At 38.0% G+C, this 15,901-nt stretch overlaps 1 protein-coding gene across 6 annotated transcripts in view; it reads right to left on the bottom strand.

Annotated features, from left to right (window-relative positions):
- Positions 1-15,901, bottom strand: part of CSGALNACT2 (chondroitin sulfate N-acetylgalactosaminyltransferase 2) — a 46,707-nt gene that overhangs the window by 23,290 nt on the left and 7,516 nt on the right. For 4 of the 6 annotated variants that reach the window (XR_007728803.1, XM_050804310.1, XM_050804312.1 and 1 more), the window contains exons 1-3: positions 5,480-10,816; positions 2,435-2,651; positions 144-245 (exon numbers count right to left, since the gene is read on the bottom strand). Coding sequence is in view for 5 of the 6 variants with exons in the window: in XM_050804310.1 (XP_050660267.1) it covers positions 144-245; positions 2,435-2,651; positions 5,480-6,140 (980 nt within the window). In the remaining variant the exon portion in view is untranslated. Of the gene's footprint in view, positions 1-143; positions 246-2,434; positions 2,652-5,479; positions 10,817-15,901 lie in introns of those variants that run through there. The other 2 variants (XM_050804309.1, XM_050804308.1) reach the window with 2 other exon arrangements.

A 15,901-nucleotide genomic window follows, 5' to 3' on the forward strand; every position in this document is an offset into this window, starting at 1 on the left:
AGGAACTTATCACCACAACCACCCACATGCTCAGCCAACTTTTAAATAATAGTTACTAAAAATTATTAACTCATTACATATCTGAAATTCTCTTTTAGCAATGTTATATATCAAGGACTTTGCTGTGGATGTGGTTCACCAACCTTGTGACAGATTCTAAGATGGACTTGACTTTAGACAGTCCTTCTTTGCCAAAATATACCACTGTGAGATGAATCTTCTTGTCTTGATGAATACAAACATCCCTAACAGAAGTGAAAAATAAAGTTTATTCAGGAAAACATGAGGCACTATTTATTCAGAAAGCAACCACATGAAGCTTTAACAAGAAAATGAGGCATTACTGACACAATAGTAAACATAAAAGTGGCAATACTGATGAATTATGGAAGGCACAAGATCTATGCCTGAATGGGTGCACCCCTTGGAGGCCCATGGAAGCAGTCTGACATTGTTGCCATATTTCAAAACATTTTTTGAACTTTTGCTTTTGGATTGCTTTCAGAAGCAAATCACAAGCTGTTCAAGGAAATAAACTCAATTGGTTCAAAACCAAATAAATAAATACTGACCTTTTGGATTAAGAGTCATTTTGCCTTCAGACTGGCTAATTCCAAAAATTATAACTATCATTAAAGAATAATATTTGCCATGACTGAGATTACTTACTGTAAATAATAATGTGGCCTTTGAAAGTAATTCTAAGACAGGCAATAAAAAAAATGCTTTAGGAAATCAGATCTCAAGTGAGCTATTTGGAACAGTAAATCTCACTTGGAAGTATGACTGCCAGACATTCAGTTGCAGAACAGTTTTAATTAACCTTTTAAATCCAACAATTTCAATATGAGAATAAAGACTAGGATCACAAAGCATTAAAACTAGTATATCAAAGTATCTAAAACATTAAAAATATTAAAGTATTAAAAACATGGAAACTGTTAAATCAAAAAGCAGCATTTTCCACAAATAGTTTTCATGTGTAGATAATTATTTAACCCTTCAGCATTTTAAAATATCCAAATTTGGTAACATAAAAAAACCTTTACAAATTCTCTGCTTTGCAAGATGAAATAACTTTCTCCAACTTTTAGTTTAATGTTTGTATTTCTAAATGTATTTCAGTTAAAAAACTGAAATCATTCTCAAGGGGATTTTCTTGTGAGACACCAGTATTCTATGTCTTGATTGGAGTGGTGGTTCGCGAGTGTATACATTTGTCAAAAGACATTAAATCCCAGCCTGGACAACATGGCAAGACCCCTTCTCTACAAAGTTGTACAGAATAAAAAAGATGGCATGCACCTGTGGTCCCAGCTACTTGGGAGGCTGAGGCAGAGGATCACTTGAGCCCAGGAGGTTGAGGCTGCAGTGAACTGTGCTCACTCCATTGCATCCTAGCCTGGGTGACAGAGTGAGACCTTGTCTCAAAAACAAAAAAAAAAGAGTCATGATACCCATATCCTTAAAATATGTGGATTTTACTGCATGTAAATTATACCTTAGTAAAGTTGATTTTTTAAAAATTCAACTTGTCTTTTTTTTTTTTTTTTTTTTTTTTTTTTGAGACGGAGTCTCACTGTGTCTCCCAGGCTGGAGTGCAGTGGCGTGATCTCGGCTCACTGCAAGCTCCGCCTCCTGGGTTCACGCCATTCTCCCGCCTCAGCCTCCCAAGTAGCTGAGACTACAGGCGCCCGCCACCACGCCCGGCTAGTTTTTTGTATTTTTAGTAGAGACGGGGTTTCACCATGTTAGCCAGGATAGTCTCGATCTCCTGACCTCGTGATCCACCCGCCTCAGCCTCCCAAAGTGCTGGGATTACAGGCTTGAGCCACCGCGCCCGGCCGTCAACTTGTCTTAAAATGAATTCACAATTATCAAGGCCATCAAATTTAGTTTCTAATAGGTGTCACTCAATTTATTTCATAGTTCAAATTGTCTATAACACAATACACTACACATGCTTTAAAAAAAGAGAGAATATAAAAAAATAAAGTTCCCCTAAAGCCTATAAAATTATTCTAAGTAATTATAATCAGTGAAGATAAATTAAGGAAATCTGAGTAAAATGTGATTTTTTTTTTTTTTTTTTTTGTTGAGACAGAGTCTCGCTTTGTTGCCCAGACTGGAGTGCAGTGGCTGGATCTCAGCTCACTGCAAGCTCCGCCTCCCGGGTTCACGCCATTCTCCTGCCTCAGCCTCCCGAGTAGCTGGGACTACAGGCGTCCGCCACCTCGCCCGGCTAGTTTTTGTATTTTTTAGTAGAGACGGGGTTTCACCGTGTTAGCCAGGATGGTCTCGATCTCCTGACCTTGTGATCTGCCCGTCTCGGCCTCCCAAAGTGCTGGGATTACAGGCTTGAGCCACCGCGCCCGGCCAAAATGTGATTTTTTTTTAGGAGAATGTAGCTGAATCGTTAAGCCCTGACAGTTACCTGAAGTTCTGCATGAACTGTACAAATGCTTCAGTTCTTTCAGCAAGTGGCACAATGATATTAATAATTGATCTAGTGATGTCAATCATCTCACTCTTCACTTTCATGAGAGGTCCAAAAGGGCGGAAGAGGGTCACATGTCTATATTCCATAAGGTCTGCTTTCTTAAAAAAGAGTTCATACTGCGTGCCCTTATCTCTCTCAGTGCGATAATAACCTAAAGGTTAGGAACAAAGACATCTCCATGTCAAAGTTTACAAATTCAATGGGAAGACAGATTTTACTCACTTAAACATCAAGGGTATTAAACCAGACCCGCAGGATTTTTACCTATTTGTGAAAATATTTATCCCCACTGCATAATCAGTAACAATTACTCCCTTAAAAGAAAAGGAAAGGTTAAAAAAAAAGTTCACTGTTCTGTTATTTTATTCAATCTATAAAATATACTACGAATGACAATTATTCCTTTTTACATATGACTTTTTAAAAATACTAGAGCCTATCAATATGGTAACCATGAAAAATAAAGACATTACTTCTAGCAATATTAAAATCTAGACCCAAGAGTCAAAATTTCTATTGGTTTAGGTCAACTAAAAGAAATCTAGTGCCTTCATGTCAGTTATGTGATATAAAGAGTGCCATGTGGTCTCAATTTTGAGGATAGGGCCAGTCTAGTGAAGGAGACAGAAAAATAGACAAATAATAACAATAGTGTGCTATGTGATATATATATCTGTATATATATGTGTGCATACATACACACATATAAAATCACTGACTAGAGTGAAGTCAGACAAAGAAAAATTGGTACAGACATAAACACAGTGATTTGAGATGCCTTTGAGAGAAAAGCATGAGTATCTACAAGGCAATCTGATTGTTTTGTTTTTTTAGATGGAGTCTCACTCTGTCACCAGGCTGGAGTGCAGTGGTGCAATCTTGGCTCACTGCAACCTCCACCTGCCAGGTTCAAGCAATTCTTCTGCCTCAGCCTCCTGAGTAGCTGGGACTACAGGCATGCCCCACCACGTGGCCTAGCTAATTTTTGTATTTTTAGTAGAGACGGGGTTTCACCATGTTGGCCAGGATGGTCTCCGTCTCTTGACCTCATAATCTGCCCGCCTTGGCCTCCCAAAGTGCTGGAATTACAGGTGTGAGCCACCGTGCCCAGTCGCAATCTGATTTTTAAGTGTGGCACTCAGGAGACAGAAGGTTAGACTTACAGATGTGTGAGTCACTCAGTCAATATCTGGGTATAAAAAGGTGAATAAATTAGACTTGGTCCCAACCCTCCTGAGGCTTACAGTTTAGTAGGAAGCATAAGCCAGGAAATGGGCAATGCCACATACTGTGACAAGCAGTATGAATGTACAGGTGACAAGAGCACACAGAAGTACTGCTGTCTTAGACTTGAGGTTGCAGATGACTTCTCAGAAGAGTGATATCTGAGCTAAAGTCTAGAAGAGGGATAGGAATTAGCTGTCATTACTAATTATTAGTAATTACTCTCCCTGCAGTGGGCAGACAGTGGCACAGTAGAGGAAAGGTGAGGAACAGAATATGTTCCATGTAGAGAAAAATCCTGAAGTATCAGAATCCAAGGAGAGTTATAAGACAAAAGCAGGAGCTGCAGAATATAAAACTGGCAAAGCTCCCTTTCTTTTTAGTTAGAGCTGATGGGAGGACATTTTACGCATGTTACTTAGTTATTTCCTCCGCAGCTTCCAATTCTGCCATAAGCTACAAACATACAGTGAGAAGACAAAAAGCTGAGCTTGCAGAAAAATCAGAAGAGTTTTGAGAAAAATAATCCATCAAAAATGGCAGGAAGTGACAGCAGAAAAAAGAGGAGGCCACAAGGAAAGGCAGCTGCAATGCCACTGCAAAACATAATGCCCTCCCTGATGGCCTCCAAAGGCCTCGGTGTATTATAATAATGCTACTGTGCAGCAAGTGATGGCCATGACGATTTGGAGTCAAAAAGTCTACATGTGCCATGCCAGGGGTCCCTAACCCCCAGGCCACAGACCGCTACTGGTCCGTGGCCTGATGGGAACTAGGCGGCACAGCAAGAGGTGAGTGATGGGAGCCTGGCAAGCATTACCGCCTAAGCTCCGCCTCCTGTCAGATCAGGGGCTGCACTGGATTCTCAAAGGAGCGCAAATTCTGTTGTGAACTGCGCATGCAAGGAATCTACACTGCACGCTCTTTATGAGAATCTAACTAATGCCAGATGATCTGAAGTGGAACAGTTTCACCCCAAAACCATCCTCACCATCCCATGGAAAAATTGTCACCAATGAAACCAGTCCCTGTTGCCAAAAAGGCTGGGGACCACTGTGATACACAGTTTATAGAATCAAGCAAAGAGAACTTTCAAGAAACATTTATTTTCAAAATGGTTTAAGTCAGCAATTAAATGTCTAGCAGTGAGTGTAAAGGTGTAAAGGAGATGGGTAGGGATATAGAATTATTACTGTTAATATCAATCAATAAGTATCTTAAATTTTATAGCAGTGTTCTTCAACCTCTGAGTCATATCCCATCTTGACACATAAAAATCCCATACCCTTTCTGAAATATGTATGAGGAAAACAGATTATTTCCTTACTTTTCCAAATGCCAAATATGCTTTTTAAACTATGTATGACCCCTTGTTCACACAGACACTTCTCCTTCCTCCAATACGAAAAATAGCTAAGAGTCTACTAATATTTTCTTTATCAAACGGTTTTCAAGTTTTGAGTCTTAGTTTACACATTTTTAAAAACATAAAAAACACTGAGATCAGATAAGTAATACAAATCATACACATGCAACAAGAGCTGTTTTATTCTATTTCCCTAGTCCTTATTCTCCAATTTTATTATGATCTCATTATACCTTTTTCCAGAAGGCCACTTAAAATTCTTGGTGGAATGAAGTGCGAAAACTTTAAGTGTTTTAATACTGTGGACAATGACTGACTTATGTTACCAGCATACAATACTAGCATTTGTCTTACTAATATAATATTGACCAACGTATTTTTCACATTACCTTCTATGAAGTCATTTTCATTAAATATCAGTTTCTCTCCAAGTGGACCCTCCTCATCTTCTTGTTCATCATCTTCATCAGGATTATTAATGACCTCCAAGCCAGCTTCAATAACTTCCACCAATTCATCTCGTTTGTCTTTTCTAACTGGTTTTTCTTCAGGATGGCGAGTGAGACCCATTTCCAATTGAAATACTTTCATTAAGGTAAAACTTTCAAAGGGAATGACCCCATACTCACTGGGTAGTTTGGCCCCTATGCTAACTTCAGCTTTGTCAATTTGGGAATGAAGAAACTCTAAAAGATCACTAGGTGCTTGCTCTTTGTTGCTCTGATAGCCTATGCCATTAGCCCCTACATTCTTTCTTTCTTGCAATGACCTCATCTTTTCACTCATTTCTTGTAACTCTTGTTTTAGTTGAGCAATTTGGCGTTTCAGACTGGTTGCCCTGGTCTGATAATGTTCTTCTTGTTCCTGTAGGAGGGCTTGATAATACTCTTTACCATAATTTTCCCCAACAACACCAGGAAGAGATGCATTTCCATCAGTCTGGGGGGCACATTCCAGGAGGTACATAAATAATACCAAACTGCAGAGCAAAGCGAGGCCCAACAGCAACCAGTGGGTCCGGGTGTGAAGAATCAGTCCTCTTCTAGGCATTCTTATTAATGTGTATTTGCCTAACAAAATAAGCTATTTGTGTGTTCATACCTTTAGTAAAAAGTTATCAAAAATTAAAAACAAAATCAGAATTTCCATAAAAGGTACCCAAATAATTCTGCTGTAGCTTTAAGTTTTTCTTTCTTCAGCAGTCATGACTACTTGCAGAAATGGGAAGTTATGTATACTTTCTGTATTGTTACCATGATATCCAGAATAAAGCAATCTGACATATAAAATCCATTATATTGGTAGTGATTTTTCTGAAAGACACAGATCAGAATCAATCAGAATTTTGTTCCCTTAAGGATATCAATTTTGTTTGTGGCTTCAGTGAACTTAGCTACGTGACTACTACATGCAGAGAACTATGAGAGGTACTAATATAATTTAGCATATTCAGTAAATACTGGGAGAATTTTTTTTTTTTTTTGAGACGGAGTCTCACTCTGTCACCCAGGCTGAAGCGCAGTGGCACGATCTTGGCTGACTGCAACCTCTGGCTCCTGGGTGCAAGTGATCCTTCCATCTCAGCTTCCCGAGTAGCTGGTACTACAGGCACCTGCCCACCACACCCAGCTAATTTTTGTATTTTTAGTAGAGACGAGGTTTCACCATGTTAGCCAGACTGGTCCTGACCTCAGGTGATCTGCCTGTCTTGGCCTCCCACAGCCCTGGGATTACAGGTGTGAGCCACTAAGCCTGGCCTGGGAGAATTTTTAAAAATACCTTACAAAACAATAAATTATGTATAATACTTTTAACTAGTATGTCTACACGGCTATAACTTGAGTCAAAGAAACATTAAAATTACGTTCAGCATAGTCTATATTACATATATTCTACTGTTCTCTAATTTTTTGAAAATTATATTGCCTATAATTCTTTATTAACATAGTATTTCAATTACCGCACCATTTCCCAACTAAAGCTTATGTCCATTTGGGAACTGAGTTTATAGAGATTGTTTCTGTTATAGTAATAATGGTTTACTGGAGAGAGATATTTTCTTCCAGTTTATTCAACTCAAGCATTCTACCTCATTAGTTTCTACTGCTCAGCTCAGCCAGTCTAGAAGCCTTAAAATTAAGTGGGGGAAAGAACAATTTCATAAGCTCACAGACATCTGAAAAACACATTAAGAAAACATTTTTATATCCAATGTCCTCCAGTAGATTATTTGCACATTAGATTACACAATTCTTTCCACTGTATTATGCATCAACAGATTTCCTACAAGTCTAGAAAGGTTTGGAGTCTATACAAAGAAAAAACATGAAGAATTTAATCATCCTTATCAGCAGAGAAAAAAATTCAAAAACCATTTATACATTTATAAAATTACATGCCATCGTTCATGCCACAACCAGTTGTGCAAACTCCTCCATGTCTTTAATGATTCTTAACTCTAGAAATAGAGGTTTAACTTAGGACAAGGGAGGCAAGGAGGCCTTCACTGCAAAGAGAACTTCCATCGTAACAAAGTGCTTGTTGAGAAGGATAATGTGATATGACAGCAGGCTTTTAACAGTAATGGTTTTCTCACTGCAGCAAAACCTGGAAGATCACTACAGATTATCAGTCCTAGCCACTTTTTTAATGAGTAAAAAACCTGGATGCTTTCTGTGGCAAATGCTGCAATGCGTTTGTTTTTGTTTTTGTTTTTTGGTAACATGTCAGTATAAAACATAGGACAGATGAAAACTTCTTATGGCCAATATACCACAAATAATGGTCTTAACTCTCCTTAGTCATTTATTATTTTAGTAAACTAAATGATAACCAAGTATCTTGGAAAATTTAGTTCACTACAAGGGAGTTTTTTTTTTTTTTTTGAGACGGAGTCTGGCTCTGTTGTCCAGGCTGGAATGCAGTGGCGCGATCTCGGCTCACTGCAAGCTCCGCCTCCTGGGTTCATGCCATTCTCCTGCCTCAGCCTCCCGAATAGCTGGGACTACAGGTGCCCGCCACCACGCCCGACTAATTTTTGTATTTTTAGTAGAGACGGGGTTTCACCGTGGTCTCGATCTCCTGACCTTGTGATCCGCCCGCCTCGGCCTCCCAAAGTGCTGGGATTACAGGCATGAGCCACCGCGCCCAGCCAAGGGAGTCTTTTACTATGACAGTATCTCTCTTACTGATTATAAATCTTGTTTGAGTGACATAGAGAAAAACAGAAAAAAATAGTTGGCTTTAAGAAATACTATCTAATTAAAAAATAAGAATACGAAACTAATATTATTTCCAGGACTTAACCATACCTCAAAACCATAATCCCTAGCATAAGAAAACACTTGAGTTTCAAAACCTAGCAGTAGCTTTTTAAACTATTATTACTAGTCCATTTATTAGGAAAAAGAACTGAAAATGTGGAGACATAATCTTGTAAAATAAAGATATACATACTTTAATAAAGATACACATACTTAAGCATACTATACTCAAAACTGAAGTGAAACTGGAACAGAACTACCACTATCTTTTATTAATATGGTACCTCATATGTTTTCTTTATATACACAATGTATTTTAGACAATGAGCTATAACTCAGACAATGGGTCACTACTGAAGGTTTACTTTTCAATAAAATAGAATGGAAAATATCAGTGGCAGTGTTAAAGCTAAGGTCATCTTTCTTCCTCTTCCCTTTAAGGGAAATACAGGTTTTGAGATATCCTACTTAATATTACAGTTGAATATTTTCTGATAAAATGAAAGAAAGGATACTGTAATTACTTCAGAATGTAAATGTTAGTTGCATAATTCTGTGGTTATTAAAAATGAAAGATTTCAATTAAAATTTTATTTGCCTAGTTCCTGAAAGGAACTCTATGGCCATAATCTAGAAGATTACATTATAACTGTTCTATCATATAAATTATGTTAAGAATATTACAGGAAACATTTTTCTGTTGTTACATCTTGATTGTCATCATTCTATGAAATGTGTTTGTATCATGAATACGGTTCATTCACAGCCCAGAGTTAATCCCAACAAGCCTTCTAAGCACAAATGCAGATAGTTAAGTGTTTTGAGGAGAGAAAAGGATAACATGAAGATGGGAAAATAAGCTGTTAAAGGTATGTAACATGAAACCAAAGATCTCAGGATTGAAAGAAACCTTACAAGCCCTCAATTCTAACTCTCTAAAACTGACTAAAAAACTGACTTCCTCTTACAACCAAGATGAAGTAATGGGCCAGATTTACTCTCAGATTTGCTCTCTTTGGTTGTCTTGAAACAACCAAAAAAAAACCAACCCTTTCTGCCAAAAAACCCAAAATATGAAACAATGATTTTCAAAATATTTAACATCAGGTAACAAAGGACAGTGATCCCCAGAGAAACAAGAAACAAATGGTTGCCAGCTTACTGCTTTAGTTTCTGAGCCACACAAGGAGGGGAACCTAAGCAGAGCCCAGCAGATTCCCTGAGTTGATGGGATGCAGCTCACAGTCTGAGGAGACCAAGGTATGTAGGATTAAAGCAAATAGTACCAGAGTGGATACAGCTGCAGAGAGAGAGAACTCCAGAAATCTGAATAGGATATCCCATGGGTATTTGGCAGCGCACTGATCAGTGAAGGCTTATGAGGCAACTAACGGGCTAAGAAAAGGACCACACACAAAATTAGAGGACACAGAACCCAGCATTCATACAGGGCCAGGATTAGTGCATGTTCCCACCAGACAGACTGGAAAACCTCAAAATTCCCAGGGCACTGGGTAGACTAGCACTCAAAAAAGTCTTGTCTCAGTAGTGGGAAATAATTAGCTCCAGACTAAACATGACACTAATCCTGCCAATACATCTTAAAAGCAAGACTTGAAAGGATCACATTATTTCCAAGTAATAGCACAATAAGCCTTAAGAATATTTATAAGAATATAGAAATATCCAGTACTCAACAAAATAAAATTCACAGTATCTGGCATCTCAACAAAAATTACCAGGCATAAAAAAATATGATCCATAATGAGAAAAATTGATGATTAAAACTGACCAATGATTAGAACTGACAGATGTGGGAGTCTGCAGAAAAAGCACACCAAAACAGCTATCATAACTGTATTTTTAAAATGATGTTTATGTTCAAAAATTTAAGTAGAGGTATGAATGACATAAAAGAGATCCAAGTTAAACTTCAAGAGATGAAAATTTCAGTGTCTGAGATGAAAAATACACTGAATGGGATTAATGGCAGATTAGATATTTTAGAAGAAAATATTAGTAAACTAAAGATGTAGCAACAGAAACTATGCAAAAACAGAAAGAAAAAAGAATGAAAAATTTAAACAGAGCATTGATAAGCTCTGTGATAATTTCAAACAGCCTAATATACATGTAAATGGAGTCCCCAAAGAAGGGGGAAGGAGTTAGGAGAAATAAATAAACAAGGCTGAAAATTTCCCAAATTTGATGGAAACTATAAACACACATAAGAAACTCAACCAATCCCAAATAGCCATAAAGAAAATTGTAGCAAGGCACATGATAATCAAATTGCTCAAATCCAATGTAAAGAGAAAAATCTTTAAACTGGCCACATGAAAAATGCACATCACATACAAGGAACAAAAGATAATAATGACAGATTACTCCTTGAAAATTGCAAGTAATTAGACAGTGGAACAATTATCTTTAAAGAACTGAAAAGAAAAATATACCAGCCTACAATTCTTTTTTTTTTTTTTTTTTTTTTTTTTTTTTTTTTTTTTTTTTTGAGGCGGAGTTTCGCTCTGTCTCCCAGGCTGGAGTGCAGTGGCCGGATCTCAGCTCACTGCAAGCTCCGCCTCCCGGGTTTACGCCATTCTCCTGCCTCAGCCTCCCGAGTAGCTGGGACTACAGGCGCCCGCCACCTCGCCCGGCTAGTTTTTTTTTGTATTTTTTAGTAGAGACGGGGTTTCACCATGTTAGCCAGGATGGTCTCGATCTCCTGACCTCGTGATCCGCCCGTCTCGGCCTCCCAAAGTGCTGGGATTACGGGCTTGAGCCACCGCGCCCGGCCACCAGCCTACAATTCTATACCCAGAAAAATTATCTTTGAAAAAGGCAAAATACTTTCCCTACATAAAAAGCTAAAGGAATTCATCACCATCACACCTGTACTGTAAGTCTTTTAGGCACAGGAACATAATACCAGAAAGGAATATGGATTTATACAAAGCAACGGAAAACATCATTAATGTTAAACTACATTGGTAACATAAGATTTTTGCTCATTATTATCTAAATCTCTTCAAAAGATAACTGAATAAAATAGACAAAATCCTAGAAAGATAGAAACAAAACTGATTTAAGAAATACCGGATATGAATAGACTTACATGACAAAAGATTGAATTAATAGTAATAAAAAAAAACTACTCACAAAGAAAAGTCCAGGCCTAGAGGCTTCACTGGTAGAATCTACCAAATATTTATTTATTCTTCTTATTTTTTTGAGAGAGTTTTGCTCTTGTTGCCCAGGCTGGAGTGCAATGGCGCAATCTCAGCTCACTGCAATCTCTGCCTCCCAGGTTCAAGGGATTCTCCTGCCTCAGCCTCCCGAGTAGCTGGGCTTATAGGCATGTGCCACCATGCCTGGCTAATTCTGTATTTTTAATAGAGATGGGGTTTCTCCATGTTGGTCAGGCTGGTCTCGAACTCTTGACCTCAGGGGATCCACCCGCCTCAGCCTCCCAAAGTGCTGGGATCACAAGCGTGAGCCACCACGCCCAGCCTAGTAAACATTTAGATAAGAATTATTATTATTAAATAAGAATTATCTTCACAGACTCTTCCAAAAAACAGAAGAGGAGGAAGCATTCTATAAGGTCAGTATCATCCTACTACCAAATCCAAAGACATTAAAAGAAAACCATAGGCCAATATCCTATATGAATATAAATACAAAAATCCTCAACAAAATACTAGTAAAACGAACCCAGCAATATATAAAAGGAATCATACATCATGACCAAGATTTATCCCAGGACTGCAAGGCTGGTTTAACATCTGAAAATCAATTAATACAATATACCATATCAATAGAAGACAAAATTCACTTGATCATCTCAACAGACATGGAAAAAGCATTTGACAAAAACACCATTTCGTAATAAAAAGCATTCAATAGGGGCTGGGCGCAGTGGCTCACACCTGTAATTCCAGCACTTTGGAAGGCCGAGGTGGGCGTATCATGAGGTCAAGAGATAAAGACCATTCTGGCTAGCACGATGAAACCCCGCCTCTACTAAAAATACAAAAAAATTAGCCGGGTGTGGTGGTGGCATGCACCTGTAGTCCCAGCTACTCAGGAGGCTGAGTCAGGAGAATCACATGAACCTGGGAGGCAGAGGTTGCAGTGAGCCGAGATTGCGCCACTGCACTCCAGCCTGGGCAACAGAGCGAGATGCCATCTCAAAAAACCAAACCAAACCAAATAAACCAAACCAAACCAAACACCATTCAATAAACTAGAAGAGACCTTCTTAATATAAGAAAAGGGACCTACAAAAACCTCATAGCTAACATTGTATTTAATGATGAAAGACTGCATGCCTTTCCCCAAGATCAGGAATAAGACAAGGATGTCTGCTCTTGTCACTTCTATTTACATTGTTCTAGCCAAAGCAAGTAGTCAAGAAAATGAAATAAAAGGCATCCAGATTGGAAAGGAAGAAGTAAAACTATCCTTATCTGCAGATGATATGATCTGTATGCAGAAAATCCTAAGGAATCCACTAAAAATCTATTATAACTAATAAATGAGTTCAGCCAGGTTGTAGGATACAATATCACTATACAAAAATCAATTGTATTTCTACATATTAGCAATAAGCAATCTCAAAAAGAAATTAACAAAAACAATTATGTATACAATATGGCATTGAAAAGAACAAAATAGTAATAATTTTAACAAAAGAACTGCAAGACTTGTATTCATAGAAACTACAAAACATTGTTGGAAGACATTTAACATTTAAATAAACAGAAAGACACCACACTCATGATTGGAAGGCTTAATATTGCTAAAAGGATAATGTTCCCCAATTAATGTACAGATTAAACACAATCCTCTTCAAGAATCCCAGTGGACTTCTTGCAGAAATTGGCAAGCTGATCTTAAAATTTATACAAATTCAAGAAACCCAGAATAACCCAAACAATATTGAACAAGAAAAATGAAATTGGAGGAAAACACTTCCCAATTCCAAAAATTACTACAGAGCCACAGGTAATTAAGACAATGTGGTATGGCATAAAAACAGACATATAGTCAATGGAATGGAACTTAAAGCCCAAAAATAAATCATCACATTTATGGTTAGTTGATTTTCAACAAGAGTAGCAAGGCAGTTCAATGGGTGAAAGAATAGTTTTTTCAATAAATAGTACTGGGACAACTGGATATTTACAGGCAAAAGAATGAAACTAGACTCCTACTTCACATCACATTCAAAAATTATCTCAAAATGGGTCAAAGATCTGAATGTAAGAGTCAAAACTATAAAACTCTCAGAATAAAACCTATGTGTAAATATTTGTGACCTTGGATCAGGCAACAGCTTCTTATGACACCAAAGTCAAAACAAATATTAATTGGACTTCATCAAAATAAAAAAAACTTGTGTTGCAAAGGACATCATCAAGAAAGTGAAGAAAAAACACACAGAATTAGAGGACATTTGTAAATCATTTGTCTGTCTGTCTTTAAAACGAAAAAAAGAAAAGATAATTCGACAAGCAAAAGACCTGAACAGATATTTCTGTAAAGATAAATAAACGGCCCATATAAGTACATGAAAAGATGCTCAACACCATTCGCCAAAAAGGAAATGCAAATCAAAAGCACAATTAGATACCACTCCACATCCACTAGCATGTAATTCAAAGTGAAATCATAGACCTAAATGGAAAACCTAAAACTATAAAACTAAAAGCAAACATAGGATAAAATCTTTGTCACTCTGAGTTAGGCAAATATTTCTTAGATATGATATTTAACAGCATAAATGATAAATTGAATTTCATCAAAATTAGTAATCTGTGCTCTTTCAAAGACATTGTTAAGAGAATGAAAAGACAAGTCATGGACCTGGAGAAAATATGGGCAAAGCATGCAGCTTATAAAGGACTTGTACCAAGAATATATTTTAAAATGACCAAAATGAAGTAATAAACCAAACTCAAAATGTGGGAAAAGGCCTGAACACTTCAAATAAACACTTGAAAAAGATGCTCAACATTGTTAGTCACTAGGGAAATGCAAATCAAATCATAATGAGACACCACTACACACAAGGGCTAAAAATATAATGGCTAACATTAAAAAGAATGACTATACCAAGTGTTGTTAACGTGGAAGGACTAGAACTTTCATACACTGCTGATGGGAATAAAAAATAGTTTTGTTAATAAGTTATGAACTTAACAAGTTATTTTCTTTCTTATTAAAAAAAAAAAAAAAAAAGACAGGACCTTGCTCTGTTACCAAAGCTGTAGTGCAGTGGCTCTATCATATTGTAACTCAATGCAGCCTAACTCCTGGGCTCAAGTGATCCTCCTGCCTCAGCCTCCCGAGTATCTGGGATTACAGGTGGGAGCCACTATACCTGGTGTGATGGCTAATATTGAGTGTCAACTTGACTGGACTGAAGGATACAAAGTATTGTTCATGGGTGTGTCTCTGAGGGTGTTGCCAAAGGAAATTAACATTTGAGTCAGTGGACCGGGAGGGGTAGACCCACCCTCAATCTGGGTGGGCACCATCTAATCAGCTGCCAGCGGGGGTAGAATAAAGCAGGTAGAAGATGGAAGAGCTGACTTGCTGAGTCTTACGGACTTCATCTTTCTCCCATGCTGGATGTTTCCTGCCCTGGCACATCAGACTCCAAGTTCTTCAGCTTTTGGACTCTTGGACTTACACCAGTGGTTTTCCAGGGGCTCTTGGACCTTTGGCTGCACAGACTGAAGGCTGCACTGTTAGCTTCCCTACTTCTGGGACTCGGACTGATCCACCACTGGCTTCTTTGCTCCTCAACTTGTAGATGGCCTATCATGGGACTTCACCTTGTGATGATGGTATGAGTCAATTCTCCTTAATAAACTCCCTTTCATATATACATATATCCTCTTAGTTCTGTCCCTCTAGAGAACCCTAATACACTTTGCTAATTAAAAAAATTTATTTTTTCTTTTTTTTGTTTTGAGACGGAGTCTCGCTCTGTTGCCCAGGCTGGAGTGCAGTGGCGCGATCTGGGCTCACTGCAAGCTCCGCCTCCCGGGTTCACGCCATTCTCCTGCCTCAGCCTCCCCAGTAGCTGGGACTACAGATGCCCGCCACCTCACCCAGCTAGTTTTTTGTATTCTTTTTAGTAGAGACAGGGTTTCACTGTGTTAGCCAGGATGGTCTCGATCTCCTGACCTTGTGATCCGCCCGTCTCGGCCTCCCAAAGTGCTAGGATTAAATTTTTTTTTTTTTAGAGAGAGAGTCTTGCTATGTAGTCCAGGCCAAGTTTCTTAATAAGTTAATAAGCCTACTCATATGATCCAGCCATTCCATTCCTAGATATTTACCCAAAAGAAATGAAAACACATATTCATACTATTAAAATAAGATGGAGAATAGGTCTGTAAATCTCCTGAACAAAGCCAGTTAAGCCATTAAAACAACCCTGACCTTGCAAATATAAGCAATAGAAGCAAAACTTAATTTGGGCTGTTTGCAAATGTAAAACTTTGCTTATTTTTTGTCTGTGCCTATATTAAAGAAACA

The sequence above is a fragment of the Macaca thibetana genome, chromosome 9 (assembly GCF_024542745.1).
Source record: "Macaca thibetana thibetana isolate TM-01 chromosome 9, ASM2454274v1, whole genome shotgun sequence".
Taxonomy (NCBI): Eukaryota; Metazoa; Chordata; class Mammalia; order Primates; family Cercopithecidae; genus Macaca; species Macaca thibetana.